Source organism: Passer domesticus, chromosome 8 (assembly GCF_036417665.1).
Source record: "Passer domesticus isolate bPasDom1 chromosome 8, bPasDom1.hap1, whole genome shotgun sequence".
Taxonomy (NCBI): domain Eukaryota; kingdom Metazoa; phylum Chordata; class Aves; order Passeriformes; family Passeridae; genus Passer; species Passer domesticus.
The window spans coordinates 27365141-27380977 of NC_087481.1; the positions used below are offsets into that span (position 1 = coordinate 27365141).

General features: G+C 43.9%; 1 protein-coding gene across 1 annotated transcript in view; it reads right to left on the reverse strand.

Annotated features, from left to right (window-relative positions):
• PCDH15 (protocadherin related 15) overlaps window positions 1-15837 on the reverse strand; it is a 651760-nt gene that overhangs the window by 22635 nt on the left and 613288 nt on the right. The window contains exons 37-39 of the mRNA XM_064429942.1: window positions 15401-15489; window positions 5686-5862; window positions 1109-1327 (exon numbers count right to left, since the gene is read on the reverse strand). Of these exons, the coding sequence (XP_064286012.1) occupies window positions 1109-1327; window positions 5686-5862; window positions 15401-15489 (485 nt within the window). The remainder of the gene's footprint in view (window positions 1-1108; window positions 1328-5685; window positions 5863-15400; window positions 15490-15837) is intronic.

Sequence of the window (15837 nt, forward strand, 5' to 3'; positions counted from 1 at the left end):
GATGATGTTTAGATAATCTAACAGATGCCAAGGAAAAATGAGACTGCTTCATTTCTTTAAGGAATCTGCAATTCAGATAATAGCCACCCATGAATTGCAAGATGAACTGGCTCATGGAAGCAATTTTTCCATAGAATTCTGGGAGAGGAAGAGCAGTTTGGGAATGATCTGCCATCCCAATGGTGCAGTAGTTGGTCAAACTCTTCCAAATTTCTTTAAAAGGCTTTTTCTCTTCACCCAAAATGGAGAAAAGGGGATCTGAATGTAATCATTAATTATAGAATAAATCAGTGAATAAGTGGATTTATAAAGCTATGAACACATAATGTATATTCAAATTTATGAATACAATTTTAAATTAGAGAATAAATCTATGAATAAATAAACAAACAAATAAATAAAGATATAAAAATAAATTAATAGATATAGAGCCTTTAAGTCCAAATGCAGTGATTTTAAATATGAGTAGACCTGAAAATTTTAGTTGAAAGGATCTTGTTGCAGATGTTGATTTGAATTAATTTATCAGCCAGTTACTGGAATCTCTTCAGTGTATAACAGCCAAGAAGAAATATCAAAAATTATCTCCAATGTTGCCCCACAATGGCAGAAAACCAACTCTCCAGGAAACATTTGCAGTTAAGAAGTTCAGAAAAAAATATTTTAGGATTTAAGCAAAAACACTGGAATCCTCTAATTTGATTTTTGATTAATTTCTTGAAAAAGCACCTTTTTTCCCAATATGCTTTATTTTTGGTATGGAATTCAGCTCTGAATCACCACTTCTGTGCCCAGCATCTGGGTTTTGAGCTGGTGTTTTGGCAGAAAAATCTTGCACCGTGTTAGGAAACCCAGGATGCCCTTCCCATGTTCATCACACCAAGCATTGAGCAACCCTTGTGATGAGAAGGGGATTAAACCCAGAAATTGCTTTTGTAATAGAAATTTAGATAATACATACAACATATTATAGAAATAGGCATTAATAAATAGAAATTAATCTCAAAAAGACAAATAATTGAGTCGAAGCGGCTCCACTACGAACTGCAGCACCTCTACTACAAGGTTACGAGCCCTGGGAGAGGAGGAAGAGGAGGAGGGTACTCACTGCCGGTAGCTGACCATGACGATGAGGATGGCTGGCATGCAGCACAGGATGATGATGACAGCCAGGGCCAGCAGTGCCCCCTCCGTGTAGCCCACGGCCTGCGCCTGCTTCTTCACGTTGGCCACCACGTCCGGCGTGCGGATCTCCAGGATTCGCCCGCCCTGGCCCAGGTAGGGCTGGAACTCCTTGTTGATATCCAGCAGTTTGCCATCCAGGAACCTTCAGTGGCACAAAAACATCCAGCTATTAGGGCCAAGGTCATGAAAAGAGTTTTAATTAGGGCAGGTTAATAGCCCAATAAAGCGTATACGTTGTCTTTGTGGGCTTTTGGAATAGTGGCAATTCCCTGTAATCCCAGTGCCAGGGACAATTCCAATGTACTTAACATCAGGACACAGTTTAGATACTGAAAAGGAGGACTAAGCTGAGCTTATCCTGATTTCCAGGGGCACAAAGTTCTTGCTGGCATCACAAAGGCCTTGCTTTGTGCTTTTCCTTCTCTGCTTTGATCCCGAGGATCAACCAACCCTTCCTGGACACATCCCTAAAGACCACTCCGCCCAAAAGATCATCAAGGCAGTGGTGGGGTCACCAACTCTGGAAGTGTTCAAAGAACCTGTGGATGTGGCACTTGGGGACAGGGGGCAGTGGTGACCTTGGCAGTGCTGGGGATGTTGGATTCAATGACCTCAGATGTATTTTCCACCTTTGGAATGGTGGAAAAGATTCCATGGTTGCTGTTACTCTAAAATCACGCAATTTTTAGAGGATTTGCTCAGCTCCTTAGGGAAATTCTTTGCCTGGTTGGACAAAAAATACATTGTCCAAGGCTTCAACTTCTTAAAAAAAATAAAAATCCTTGGATCACTCCAGAAGTGAGGATTGAGTGTCTCACAAGCTGCCCAGCGCCAAAGACCAAAGTAGGAGATGTGTTAGGATGGAGGATCATGAAAGGTGGGAGCTATAGCAGAATTCCAGATCCTTACACGTACAGTGGTTCTCCTAGAGAAAGACAAGGGGGGAAAAACCTCCTGAAAATGTCAAACAAAAAACAACAAAAAACTTCCTTCAGTATTTTGTGTATAAACTCTGAATGTCCAAAGAAAGCCTGAGATAGCTTTGATTTCTTTACCTCTGATCATGAGACTGAAATTCTACTCTTCAAGGGCCATTTCTTTAATATCATTGACTTCCCCTCAGATTAATTTCCCTATAAATCCTCATAGTATTTCTTGTCCTTGATTTTTTTTTTATTTTGGATTTTTGGGGAGAATCCACTCGGCTCTGGGTGTGTAATGGATGAACTGGATCTCGTCACAGGCAGAACAGCTTGTCCTGAATGATGTATTTGGGCTGGTTTCATGATACTGAGGGCAAAGAGGCCGCTCACCCCCACCCTTACAAAGGTGTCTGGAAGAATAATTCCCATCCCTGATGTCTTCCACAAACCATTTCCTTGGTACTTGCAAAAAAATCCCTTTTCCAACCTAAATGATGGCATAAAGTGGATAGAACCATTCTCTTGCTGCTCACTAGATGTCACTGGTGCATGTCCCACATCCTTTGAGCTCGCAAAAGCCTTCCCAGCAGGACACATTAAATCCCTGGATGATTTTAACCATCTCTCCCTTGAAATTCCACTGGCATTTTCCCGACAGGGCCTTTTTAACAGGTTCATAACTCAGCCGTGAGCGTTTACTCTGTGATGGAACCTGACACGTTGTGCAGGAGCTGCACACAGTTTCTTTTTAACAGGGGACATTTTCCACTTAATTTATGCAGGAGGAATTTGCTGCATTCAACTGGTTTTTATGCTCCAATAAATCAAAGCCTCTTCCCTTTATAAGATAGGAAAGGAGGCTGAACGTTTCAGTCTGGGAAATTATCTGAGTGGCTTCAGAGTCTTTTAGGGTTTGTGGAAGAGGGAGGACATAGTGAAGTACAGGTGCTATTCAGACCCATTTTTAGGGTGTAATCAAACAGATTTGGAGCAAAAAAATCAGAGGAGGAGGGGCTGAGGGAGCTGGGAAAGGGGCTCAGCCTGGAGCAAAGGAGGCTCAGGGGGGACCTTGTGGCTCTGCACAACTCCCTGCCAGGAGGGGACAGCCAGGGGGGGTCGGGCTGTGCTGCCAGGGAACAGGGACAGGAGAAGGGGAAAGGGCCTCAGGCTGGGCCAGGGGAGGCTCAGCTTGGACAGCAGCAGGAATTTCTGCATGGAAAGGGTGCTCAGGCCTTGGCAGGGGCTGCCCAGGGAGCTTTGCAGTGCCCATCCCTGGAGGTGTTGATAAACTGTGTGGATGTGAGGACATGGTTTAGTGGTGGGCTTGGAAATGCTGGGTTAAGTGTTGGACCTGATGAGCTCAGAGGTTCTTCCCAACCTGAAGGAATCTGTTTTATGAGATCTGTGATTAATAAAAACTGTAGGTAATCAATCATAACAGTTTGAAGGGAAAATATGGATCTCTTGTTGTGTATCAGTTTTACAAAGTACAGGACATGGAAAATTCTGCACATCTTGAGAGACACGTGGGTTTTATCACCTGGCACTGGCTGCTACATTCACAACTTCTAAATCATGCCTTGGTTTTCCAGGCAAACATTTCCCTGGAATTACTGTGGGATTAATATTATGGATTACAGGAGTGTCATGCTTTGGTTCAGTGGGGTTTGCTTCTCATGGTGACAACTGTGACTCTGTTCAGCTGCTCTGGTGAGCTTCTGTGTCCAACCCCTTCTCCCAGCTCCAGCTGCTTTGGGTTTGGATCCCCGACTCCTGCCTGTATCCCTGCACCTCTCTACCTGCTGTTCCACTTCATCCTCAATTCCCCTTGCATTCAACCTTCACAAATAATTGTTTTCAAACAGTGACAGGTTCACAAGAAATTCTGTTAAATCAGAGCCTCCACTCTGCTTTAGAAGCAGGAACACAGCAGGTGTTCCAAAAAAAGCCTATTCTGGAAAAGCCACAGGTATCTTCCAATACACAATCATTTGGTGAGCTGTATAAAAATCCAAGCTGGCAGAAGTCACTAATTTTGTGCTGTTGGTCCTGGATATATCATGGAATTGTTGAACACTTGGAAAATCACCTGTGGGAATTTATCTTCCTTATTGGTAATTAAATGTTTAGGTAAAACATTTAATTTTTAACTAAATAGGATTTGTTTTAAATTTAATTTTTTGCAAAACAGAATAATCTGTTTCTTTTGGACTTGTTCACATTTCTCCCATCATGTTCAGTTTATTAAATGATCCTTTCTCCCCCTGATCCCTTTTCTGTCAGATCCAGAGCAGACTCTTGGCTGGCAGAAGGTGGTTGGGACTCGTGGCTTCCTAGTGAGGGGACAACCACTGCTAAAGTGTCTTCTGATCATGGCAGGAAGAGCCCTGAGCCACCCCTCTGAAATCAAACTCACAGGAGGGACCTTTCTCTTTTTAGGAGGTTAAAATCTTTGTGGATTTTGGTACATCCATAGCCCAAATCTCCTGAGGTTCTCCCACTTTCCAGTGAAAATCTGGGAACTCCAGCTGCAAAACTCTCTTTACTCCAGTGAGCTGACCGCCTCTCACCTCTACCCTAAAGTCAGGGAAGCATTCCCTGGGATTTTTCTGATTTAAATATTTAAAAGCTTTTGAAGAGAAGAAATAAGCTCCTAAAAAGCTGAATGTGCAGGCACAGGGAGCATTTTAATGAAGTTGTTTCTCAGATGAATCCCCCTTCCCTTCCTGTTGGAAAATCTGATTTTTAACCTATCTTAACTCTATTCTGCTCTGGGTACTTCACTGGGCATCTGAACATCCCTAAAAAGAAAATCCAATATTTTCTAAGGGTGCCAAAATGAAGAGGGACTTTTTTTTTTTTTTTTCCCTGACCATGAAGAGAGTCTGCAAAGGGAAAAGTTTATTTTTCCTGAAATTCAAAGAGCCATGAAGGGAGGGGAGAGGAAAGGGAAAGGGAAAGGGAAAGGGAAAGGGAAAGGGAAAGGGAAAGGGAAAGGGAAAGGGAAAGGGAAAGGGAAAGGGAAAGGGAAAGGGAAAGGGAAAGGGAAAGGGAAAGGGAAAGGGGAAGAAAAGAAAAGAAAAGAAAAGAAAAGAAAAGAAAAGAAAAGAAAAGAAAAGAAAAGAAAAGAAAAGAAAAGAAAAGAAAAGAAAAGAAAAGAAAAGAAAAGAAAAGAAAAGAAAAGAAAAGAAAAGAAGACTCAAGCTCTGTACAGAAACCATGGGAAGCCTGAAGGTCAACACTGCAGCACCAAAGCCTGAAGATCACACAGGACTTTGTGTACATAGCAAGAAAATTCCTTGCAGGAATTTCAGTTGGAAGCTCATCCACAGGGTGGACAAAACCCATTACCATTACAAGCTGTCATGGTGACAATGTCTGACTCATGTGGATTAGGACAATTTAGCCCAAGGCACTGGACTGAAGTAGGAAGTGGCAAATTCTCAAGGGGATATCCATGCAGCAGCTGTTTCAATGGATTTTTCTGCTCCTGTTATGCTGAACCAGTCTCTAACAGACCAACAGATTCCCAAACAATCCACAGAAACAGAGGGAGATCAACAAAACGAACACTCACTTAAAAAGTTCGTTCCTCATGATGGCTCTGTTGGTTTGTGGGTCGATGGCGTAGACCATGAGGTCAGACTTGGTGTAATCCTCCTCAGAATATCCATCCCCAAACCTCCGTGCTCCGATGGATTCCACCACGACTGTCGCCCCCGGAATCTGGTCTTGGACGTAGCGTTCCAAAATCCTAAAGGGAAGAAGGAGCTGGGAAGCTGCAGTGATGGATTGGTGCTGTTTACCACTGACCCCAGCCCAAATGAGGTACTGATAGGCAAAACCCATAGAGTGAGAAGGATTTTGACCTTCAGAGCACTTTTAAGAAGGAATCGCTGCTCCACATAACCTCTGAAGTGCTGAACTCCTGAGAAAAGCTCAGCAGTGCTTGGAGAGGTCTTCAGGAATTGTGTCCTTAAGTCCAGCTCTTTGTATTTATGACCCCAGTTGAGTTTTAAATGGCTTATGGGAATCACCACCTATATTTCACACAAAATCCCCTTGTCAGCCTTTTATTAAGTTATATGATTCCAGCACTTCCATTCCAGCCTTCCACAGGGTGCATTCCATAAATTTTCACCCAGAGAAACAACCACTTGAATGATTTTTGGCGGGATATTTCATCCAGGCCTCCGATATCACACAACAGTTCTGGGGGGGCTGCAACACCTGCTGCTCCAAAAGGCACTAGGTTTTACAGGCAGGAGGAAATTGGAATATTGGGCTGACACTTTTAGCACAGGAAATAAAATCAAATAAACTGCAGCAGGATTCCACAAGCAGGGGAAAGAAAGGCTGATAGAATTTAGAGGTAACAACAATATCAACAAAAAAACCAGCAACAACCACACTTGCTAATGGTTGATGAGATTTCCAACATGGGACCAAGAGAGCTCCACTCTAAGCCTACGGAGAGTTTTTATAAACAAAGGCATAAACACAAATGTCATCCACTCTGTGAAAAAAAAAAGAGGGAGGAATAAACCAGAGTATTTGGAAGCATAAAAGTTCCATCTAAACTTATAAGAAAATACAGAATTTCCAGAAGTAATTTATATGATCAGAAAATCAAAAAGCAATAGCTGAGCTGGGAGGCAAAAGGAAGGGAACTACAGGGAATGTGTTGTCTGATCCATTAAGGATGCACCAGGGTGTGGGGGAAGACAGACAAAAAAGGACATCAGTGACTTTAAGGTGTCACTTGTTCAACATAAGCAGTTGAACCTTCTGCATTCCCAGGTTACATTTTTGCTGTTGTGTTTTTTCTTCTGACACAAGATTTCCACCTGCTCCTGATTTTTTAAGACTCCTGAATCACATTTATCCAAGGAACATCTCTTCTCTTTGTGAGGAAATTTAGTGTGCCCTCAAAACCTGTTGTAAGCTTTTAAGCTTTTCTATAAGATCTTGAAAAATTCAAGTATGTCAGAGCCAGGTCATACCCGAGGAGTGAATATATGGAATTACTGCAGAGAAAATAAGGATACAGATTGGTTTACACGGTGCTTGTGGAGTGGTGTCCTCTGAACAAGCTCTCCTGTTGTTTGCAGATATGGAAAACTCTGCTTATCTCTGCTTCTGGCATGCTCTGCGCTGGCAGCCAAGGTGAGAACCTGTTACAGACCCCTCAGCAACAATAATTCCCCCAGGGAAAACCTGCCAGAACCAATCTGGGATATGGAGATTACTATAAAACCCCATCAAACATGATGGGAGTGTAAATGACTAAAAAGAAACCACGACCATTCTCAGAAGGGTGTTTGGCACAAGGTGTCAGGCAGAACAAATGTGTAAAGGACTTGCCTCCATAATTAGCATTTAATCATCTTTTCTTGCTGCAGGAAGAGATGATTTTAATGGAATCACAGAATCCCCCTGTGCCCGATGCTCACCTTGTCCCCAGCCCAGAGCACCGAGTGCCACCTCCAGCCCTTCCTGGCACACCTGCAGGGATGGGCACTGCAAAGCTCCCTGGGCAGCCCCTGCCAAGGCCTGAGCACCCTTTCCATGCAGAAATTCCTGCTGCTGTCCAAGCTGAGCCTCCCCTGGCCCAGCCTGAGGCCCTTTCCCCTTGTCTTGTCCCTGTTTCCTTGTACAGAACTCTTATTACACCCAAGACAGAAATGCTCCACCAGGTTGGAAAGTTATAATGTGGGGCCACTTCTGGCAGAATCAGTAACAACATTCCCGTTCCTCAGAAATTCCTGGCATCCTGCTGGAATTCATTGCCTTTCAGAATATCATTGTCTAAGACATTGTTAAAACTGAAGAACAAACAGAATGTTTGGGAAAGGGACGGAGAGACAGGAAAATGGGGAATGGCTTCCACTGCCAGAGGGCAGGGATAGATGGAATATTGGGAAGGAATTGTTCCCTGGGAGAGTCGTAGGCCCTGGCACAGGGTGCCCAGAGCAGCTGTGGCTGCCCCTGGATCCCTGGCAGTGCTCAAGGCCAGGCTGGACACTGGGGCTTGGAGCAGCCTGGGACAGTGGAAGGTGTCCCTGCCTGTAGCAGGGGTGGGTATGAGATGGGTGTTGAGGTCCCTTCCAACCCAAACCAGTCTGGAATTCTGTGATATCACTTCCTGAGAAACGGGTACATTGCAGCCATTGGCTACACTGACATTGCAGGAAACCCCACAAAGCCCAGCAGAATGGCAGCAGTGTTCAATTTGAAACACACAAATTGCATGTTTAGGTTAAAACGGAGAATAAAATCACACTGAAGACTGAAAAGTTGCAGCTAAAGAATTCACTTAAAAATGGGGCATTTCCCCATAGAGCTGTTTGAAAAATCCTTCAGCTGAACTTGTGATGCTGAAAACACTGTAGTGTTTTATAACTCCTCTGGAAATGGCCACTTCCTTGCAGTGGTACTCACAAAAGACAATTTTTTTAAGATTCCTACTTTCAAGTAACAACATCATCCACAGCTCCGCTGTACTGATCAGCACAATCCAAATTAAAATAAGTCTGCCGCTTGTTAATCCCACAAGGTTTATTCCCATCCTCCCAATTGGTGTGTAAGAGGTGGAAGCAGGAGCAGAACAGGCAAAGAGCTTTTCCAACTGCTCCAAGTCCACCGGAGCTGCTCAGTAGTCAGGGAAATGCCTCCCAATGCATCCTCATCAGCACAGCTCTCCCAATTCCCAGCAGTGACACTGGACAAGAGGAGTTGCTCTGTCATTGAGGGATCCTGAGGCCCAAAGGTCCCTGAAAATCCTGAGGTGATTTTTTTCATCTTTAGATGCAAAATAAATGGAAAGGCAAAATAACACAGGGGAGTTAGTCTGCTGAGCTGTCCCTTGGCTGGGGCATTCTGCCCCATGAAGTCCCAGACTGGTTTGGGTTGGAGGGGACCTCAAAGCCCATCCAGTGCCACCCCTGCCATGAGCAGGGACACTTTCCACTATCCCAGGCTGCTCCCAGCCCCATCCAACCTGGCCTTGGACACTTCCAGGGATCCAGGGGCAGCCCCAGCTGCTCTGGGCACCCTGTGCCAGGGCCTGCCCACCCTCCCAGGGAAGGATTTACTCCCAATATTCCCATCTATCCCTGCTCTCTGGCAGTGGGAAGCTATTTTCTGTGTCCTGGCACTTCCCACTTTTGTGTAAATCCCAGCTCCAACCTTCCTGCACATCCCCTGTAGGTAGTGAAAAAGGGCTTTCAGAACATTCCTGAAGAGAGCAAATGAAACCTCAAAATCTGGGATAAGACACCACATTCTTAGGCTGCTCTCAGCGCCATGTCCATGTGTTTGTATCCACACCTGAGGCTGCTGTATCCCCTTCCAGACAGACAAGATCCTGGAGAATACAGGATTCGATTTAGGGGTTCACCCCGGCATCACAGAAATAAGTTCTTAAGAAATTTAAAACCCTATTGTGTTTTTGGACAACATAAAATATTTTAACAAAGGGGAAAAAAAGCCCACAGACATTATTTTTTTTCGGATTCAGATTACCAAAGACTTGGAGTGAGCAGTGCTGAAGATTCAATATCCTGCATATTTTTTGGCCAAAAATTCTAGTTCCCAAAAATAACCTGGTGCACTAATAATGATAAATTTGTACTCTAGGTATCTGAAAACACAAATTTGGCCACCATGCAGAGCTGAGAGCATCCAGCCCCCACCATCAGCATCAACACTGACTTTTCAAGCGCTTTAATTAACTCCTCAATTCTGCTCCACTTTGGCCAAATTCTGGCTCTGTGGAGTCTTTGTGGGATTAATAATTGACAATGATACCACTGGATTTTCAACTGGACTTTCCCAAAGAGCCAAGGACCAATTCCAGCCCCTCTGGTGCAGTCAGTGGTAGATTTGGGGGTGTTACACTGGAGCCCCAGCTCCCAGATTCCTTATTACAACATCAATAGAGCTCAGGGAAGGGTCTGCTCATCCTGTTGTGCCTAGGGTTTATTCCTAAGGTTTATTCCAAGCCTAAAAACATCACTTTTTTTATAAAACAGCTTTTCATAAAGGTTATTTTTCTATCACACATATGTTCAGCAGGAAGGAGCAGCACAGAGACAATTCCCTCTGCATAGAATAACATATATAATATTTCATAGTAATATTATTAATAGTACTTACAAAACAAGCCAGAACCAATGCCTTTATACCCACTTATCCTAATCCCATAAAAACAGAGAATTAAGGCTGGAAAAGGCCTTTAAGATTTAAGTCCCACTGTCCAGCACCACTACAAGCAGATTGGTTTGCACACCAGAAAGGAAATTTGGTTTCTTACACACTGCTGAAGTTGCCTTCCTCCTCTTTGTGCTCATCCCGTAAAATCCTGCCCTCTAAAACTCCTACACACACTCCAACTTTTTATTTCAGCCTCATTTGTCCTGGTCACAGAAGGAACATTCCGCTCATCCAGAGAAAAATACCCAGAGACATCTCCCCTCTGACCCCGAGGACAATCTCCAGATCTCAGCACAAAAGGGCTATTCCTGCAATTGTCAGCAATTCCTGGGGAAAGCAGGAGTTTACAGCTTTATCCACTGCATTACAGAGCTTTGGAGAGATCCATTACCACAACAACCCTGGGAGTTACAGAGAGCAGGAGCTTGCTGAACCACGGCTTCCCAGCTGCCAGGGCCAGCAGCAAGTGGAAAAGCTGGAGCTGTAGAAGCTTGAGTCTCTGTTACCCAACTTAATAAAGGTGGCCTGCAGTTATTAATCATCCTGATTGCTCAGGAGAGAGGGTGGAACAGGCTCTGTGAAGCCCTGGGACACTCTCCCAGCAAAGCCAGACCAGCTGGACATGAAACAGGAGACAGCGTGTTGGTGGCAAATGTCCCCCTAACCTATTTATCTCATCAGACTTTATCTAATTCAATCAATTCTCTTATTATCTAATCTATTCCTTTTCTAAGTTTGCTATTTATTTTGGAATGCAATATCACAGTGTGAAGAAGTGACAGAGAAAAAGAGGAGGGAGGTGGAGTGGAGGGACAGGAACAAAGTGACTCCAAAATGTTCCTGTCAGAGAGGTAAGGGGTGAAGTACAAAGCAGCTACAGCTGGACTTGTGACCCAGGAATGTTTCATAAAGGGCAGAAAACCAAGTGCCACCTGTGGAAAGGGCTCAAGGGCAAGGTCACTGCCACCACCCCAACAGGCACAGAGTCTAGTCAGCTGTAATTAGACTTAATTCAGTAATTACCTGGCAAAAATCATAAAGTGAGCATGGGAATATGACTTCTCCTGTGGGAAAAGTGACAAGACTGAGTGATTTATACCCTGCAGCTGAGGTGTGCTCATTTTTTACTAATTCAGGGACTGAGGAGAAGAAAAAACAGAACTGCAGGGAAATCATCCACGTCTAAAACACTTCCCTGAACTGTGTGTTCCAGCTCCCGGATATAAAATTTATTGTCTCATATACTATGATTAGACATAAAATCTTATGTGATGCACAATGTACATGTGCTGTATATTATGATCTATAATTTACAGCAGTATTTACTGCTGTAGTATTTTATAACATCTCTTTTAAGTGCAGCACAGTTTCTGTGCATTAAGTAGCGTTTCTTTGAAGAATGATGGCAGTCAGCTTTAGATATGCAAACCATTAAGTTGAAAGGTTCAATGTTCATATTCCAAAAAACTCCTTCAGCAATAACTCCAAGAATCAGCAGTTGATTCTACATTTGGATTTTCAGGGAAAAGCCTGCCTGGCCACTTCTGCATTGTGTTAGAGGGTTCAGCATGGATCTTTTTTACCTGGGGAACTGTTCCATTCTTTTCAGAGCATAAAATTGACTGAGAAAAGCACGGCTGAAGTGAGGGGAGAGACCCTGGAGAGCTGCACAAGGAGGACCTGGGGATCCTGATATCCATGGGGCAGCAGCAGAGCATTGTCAGCAGCTCAGGGAGGGATGGTGGCCCTGGGGGCAGCCCTGCAGGCACCTCTGCAGTGCTGTGTCCAGCTCTGGCTGCTGAGCACAGCAGGGCCAGCAGCTGCTGGAGCTGAGCAAGGGCCTGGAGCCTCTGGGTGCCCAGGAAAGGCTGCGGGAGCCGGGGCTGCTCAGGCTGGAGAGGAGCCCCAGCTGAGAGGGGCCCTCAGGCCTGGCTGTCCCTGGCTGCAGGAGGGGCAGAGCAGGGCCCAGGCTCTGCTCCGGGGCCCAGCAATGGCACCAGAGCCACGGGCAGGGCCTGAGCCCAGCAATTGCCCTGCCCAGGAGGCACAGCTTCTTCCCTGGGCAGTGCCCAGCCCTGAGCACATTGCCCACACAGCCTGGGGGCTCTCCTCCCTGGGGCTGTGGCAGAGCTGTGTGCACACCATGCTGTGCCCTGTGCTCTGGGATGGCCCTGCTGGAGCAGGGAGGTGACACCAGCTGCCCACTCAGCTCCTTCAGCCTCAGCCAGCCTGTGACTCTCTATATTTGATCCAAATTCTCATTTTAAGCCACTCCACTATTCCATTTCAGAGGAATTGATGTGATATCTCATCTATACAGGAGTGTACAGAAGAATTTACTTCCCAAGACACTTCCCTATAGAATGGGAGAAGCTCAGAGTTCTCTTGGCAGTGTGGCTTATCTAACTTCAGGCAGAGCTTAAAGCGGCCTCACTTGAAAACCAAAGAATTAAATGCTCTGAGAACCACTTTGGCTGTTTTATTCCAGTTGAATTTCAGGAGTGGGATTCAATGATGCCTCTGGGATGCCTCCAACGGAGGATATGCTATGATTCCATGAAATGCTGTTCTTGCCCAACAAACAAGCACTCCTTGAAACTTCCATATTTCAAGAACATTCTGTCATCTGTCTCCACCAAGTTTTCTGAAGGAGAGGAGCACACACTGAATTTTCCACAAAGCCTCAGCCTATTTTCTCTGCCCATCCTGCAGTAGACAGGAAGGGGTCTCTCTGCACAGCCATAATTAAAGTGGGCAAGAGAATTGGCAAATGGGACATTGATGTGCAGCCCAGAGAGTATGAAAAGCTTGATGAAATTAAAGCAGTTGGAGGAAAACACTAAATTACTCCAAAAGATCCTATTGGAAGTGTCAGCAAAGACAAGTCCATTGTATTCCTCAAAAAACTCCTAAGCCAAATATTGATGCTTTAAATCTTCTCTTCCCTGTTTTGCTCCCTTTATATGGACCATTAACTCCTACCCATCTCTGGCCGTGCTGAGTATAGAAAAACTGAATTATATAATTCTTAATACCTCATAACTCCTTGTGAAAATGACAGGATCTGGTATAACTTCTTCTCCAAAGTTGTTTAAACCACTATTAATTTTATTGTGAAAAATCATTGTAATTCCACAAATGACTCATGTACCCCCCTCCTTAACATTCCCCATCACCAACTGTTGGCTAAATGTTCTATTTTCAGGGATTAACATTTGCCAAAATGAGAGGAGAAAGAGCTGAGTAACTTGTGTAGTGACTAATTTAATTCACAGAATATAGAATGGTTTATGTTGGGAAGGGATCTTAAGATTCATCTTGTTCCAACTCCCCTGCCACAGGCAGGGACACTTCCCACTACACAGGGTTGATGATTTATCTGTTAATTAATTACACATTAAATTTTATAAATTACTGCATTATTTGAAGTGGCAAAACTACTTAGATCTGAGATTCCAAATAATTTGTTTTCCCTTTGCCTGTGGTTGCATAAAAAAAGAATCACAAATTCTTATTGTGTTTTTATGGGCCGCACGAATTATTAAACCTGTATAAAAACAAGGAAAGGGAGATCTTTTAAGTTTAGGAGGAAAACATGAGAAATTTTAAGAGAGCAGTGAAATAAATAGATTTCTCTGTGAAATAGACCTCTGTACACAGCTACAAAATTATTTTTGAGATATTTGTTCTCTGCAAATATTTTCAGGAATGAATGGGCCAATTTGAAAATAAGTTGATGTAATTCTTCTGGCAAAGGCTGTTGGTAAAAACTTATTCTTAGAAGAGAAATTCTCCAGCTACACTGATCTGGCCATAGTGTTTGTGAAGGTAAAGACTTTCAAAGATGATTCGGAGAACTCAAAACCTGATAATATTGTGGGGTTTTTTAAACTTTGTACTCATTCCAAAGCTTTGTTCTCATTCCAAAGCTTTGTTCACTGTGAAATACAGAATCACAGAATGGTTTGGGTTAGAAGTGACCTCCAAGGCCACCAAGTCCAACCATCAACCACCACCACCCTGCTCACCACTAACCCACGTCCTCATGTGCCAGTTCCACATGGTTTTGAACACTTCCAGGCATGGGAACTCAACACTCACCTGGACAACCTCTTCCAATGCTGAAACCACCCTGTCCATGAAGAAATTCTCCCTAAAATCCAATGTAAACCTCCCCTGCTGCAGCCTGAGGCTGTTTCCTCTCCTTCTGTCTCTTGTTGCCTAAGAAAAGAGCTTGACCCCATCTCAGTAGAGCCTCCTTTTAGGAAGTTATTCCTATTTATAGGCAATACCTCATTTTAGGAAGTTATTCCTATTTGTAGGCAATAACTCATTTTAGGAAGTTATTCCTGGTTCTAGGCAATGCCTCCTTTTTGGAAATTATTCCTATTTCTAGGCAATACCTCCTTTCAGGAAGTTATTACTAGTTCTAGGAAACACCTTATTTTAGGAAATTATTCCTATTTCTAGGCAATCCCTCCCTTCAGGAAGTTATTTCTGCTTTCTGGAAGTGCAATCCCTGTGAGTTCAGCCTGAACAACTTTGTTGGTGGTTCTGATGTTCAAATCTCTCAGAGTCAACACACACCTGGCCCAAAAGAGAGGGAGAAAAGTTGAACATGTGTCAAATCTCCAGGAGCAAATCCATCAGGAATTTTTCCTAGCCTGGTGAAGATGTGAGGCACTCAGAGACTTTTTCAATGACTGGTTAGACCACCAACCCCAAAGTATTTCTAATTCTATGCACAACCACAAGGAGGGTGGACCAGACCTGTAGGAATCTGAGAAATCCACTTATCACTGATTGAAATGACCAAAAAGAGGACAAAGATTGGTTATAGACTATTTCCTACAGCATTTTCTATCCCGTATTAGCTAATTTCATGACAGCAAGTAGAGAAAATTGTCTCTGTGTTACAAAAAGAGGCCAGAAGAGCAAACCTGACCCCTGGAAGCTGCTGCTGATGTGGTACCTGGGGACTCTTATTGACACGATAAAAAACCTCCCTCAGTCCCTGATCCATCCAATCCCAAAGCCAGGGAATTGTCTGATATTTGAAAAGGAAATAAATTGATTACCCAATGAGTTGGTCTTTGTTTTGCTCCACGAGGGTGGGAGGAACGTTGGAGACAATCACTTGCATGTCCAACTGATTGACCACAGAGACCTGGAAAGAAAATAGGGAAATTCAATTGGCACTGCCAGGCACAGCCCCCTCTCCATCCAACAGCAATGGAAAAACTCCTCTCCTGCCTCCACACCATGCCCTGATATCCACATCTCTCTTTTGAATTCCAAACAGGAGAGCTGGGAAATCTTGCAGCTAAAGTCCATAATCATCAAAGATTTAACTGGAATTGTAATTCCAGGTCTGCATCAGAATGATGGATTTTTAAGGTGGGGACAGGAAAAGCTGCTCTTAGTTTAGATTTGACTTAGAGAATCCCAGATGTCCCACGGGCTGTATTCAAAATTACTTCTGAGCATTTAGGTGGTTTGGATGCCAGGAAAATCC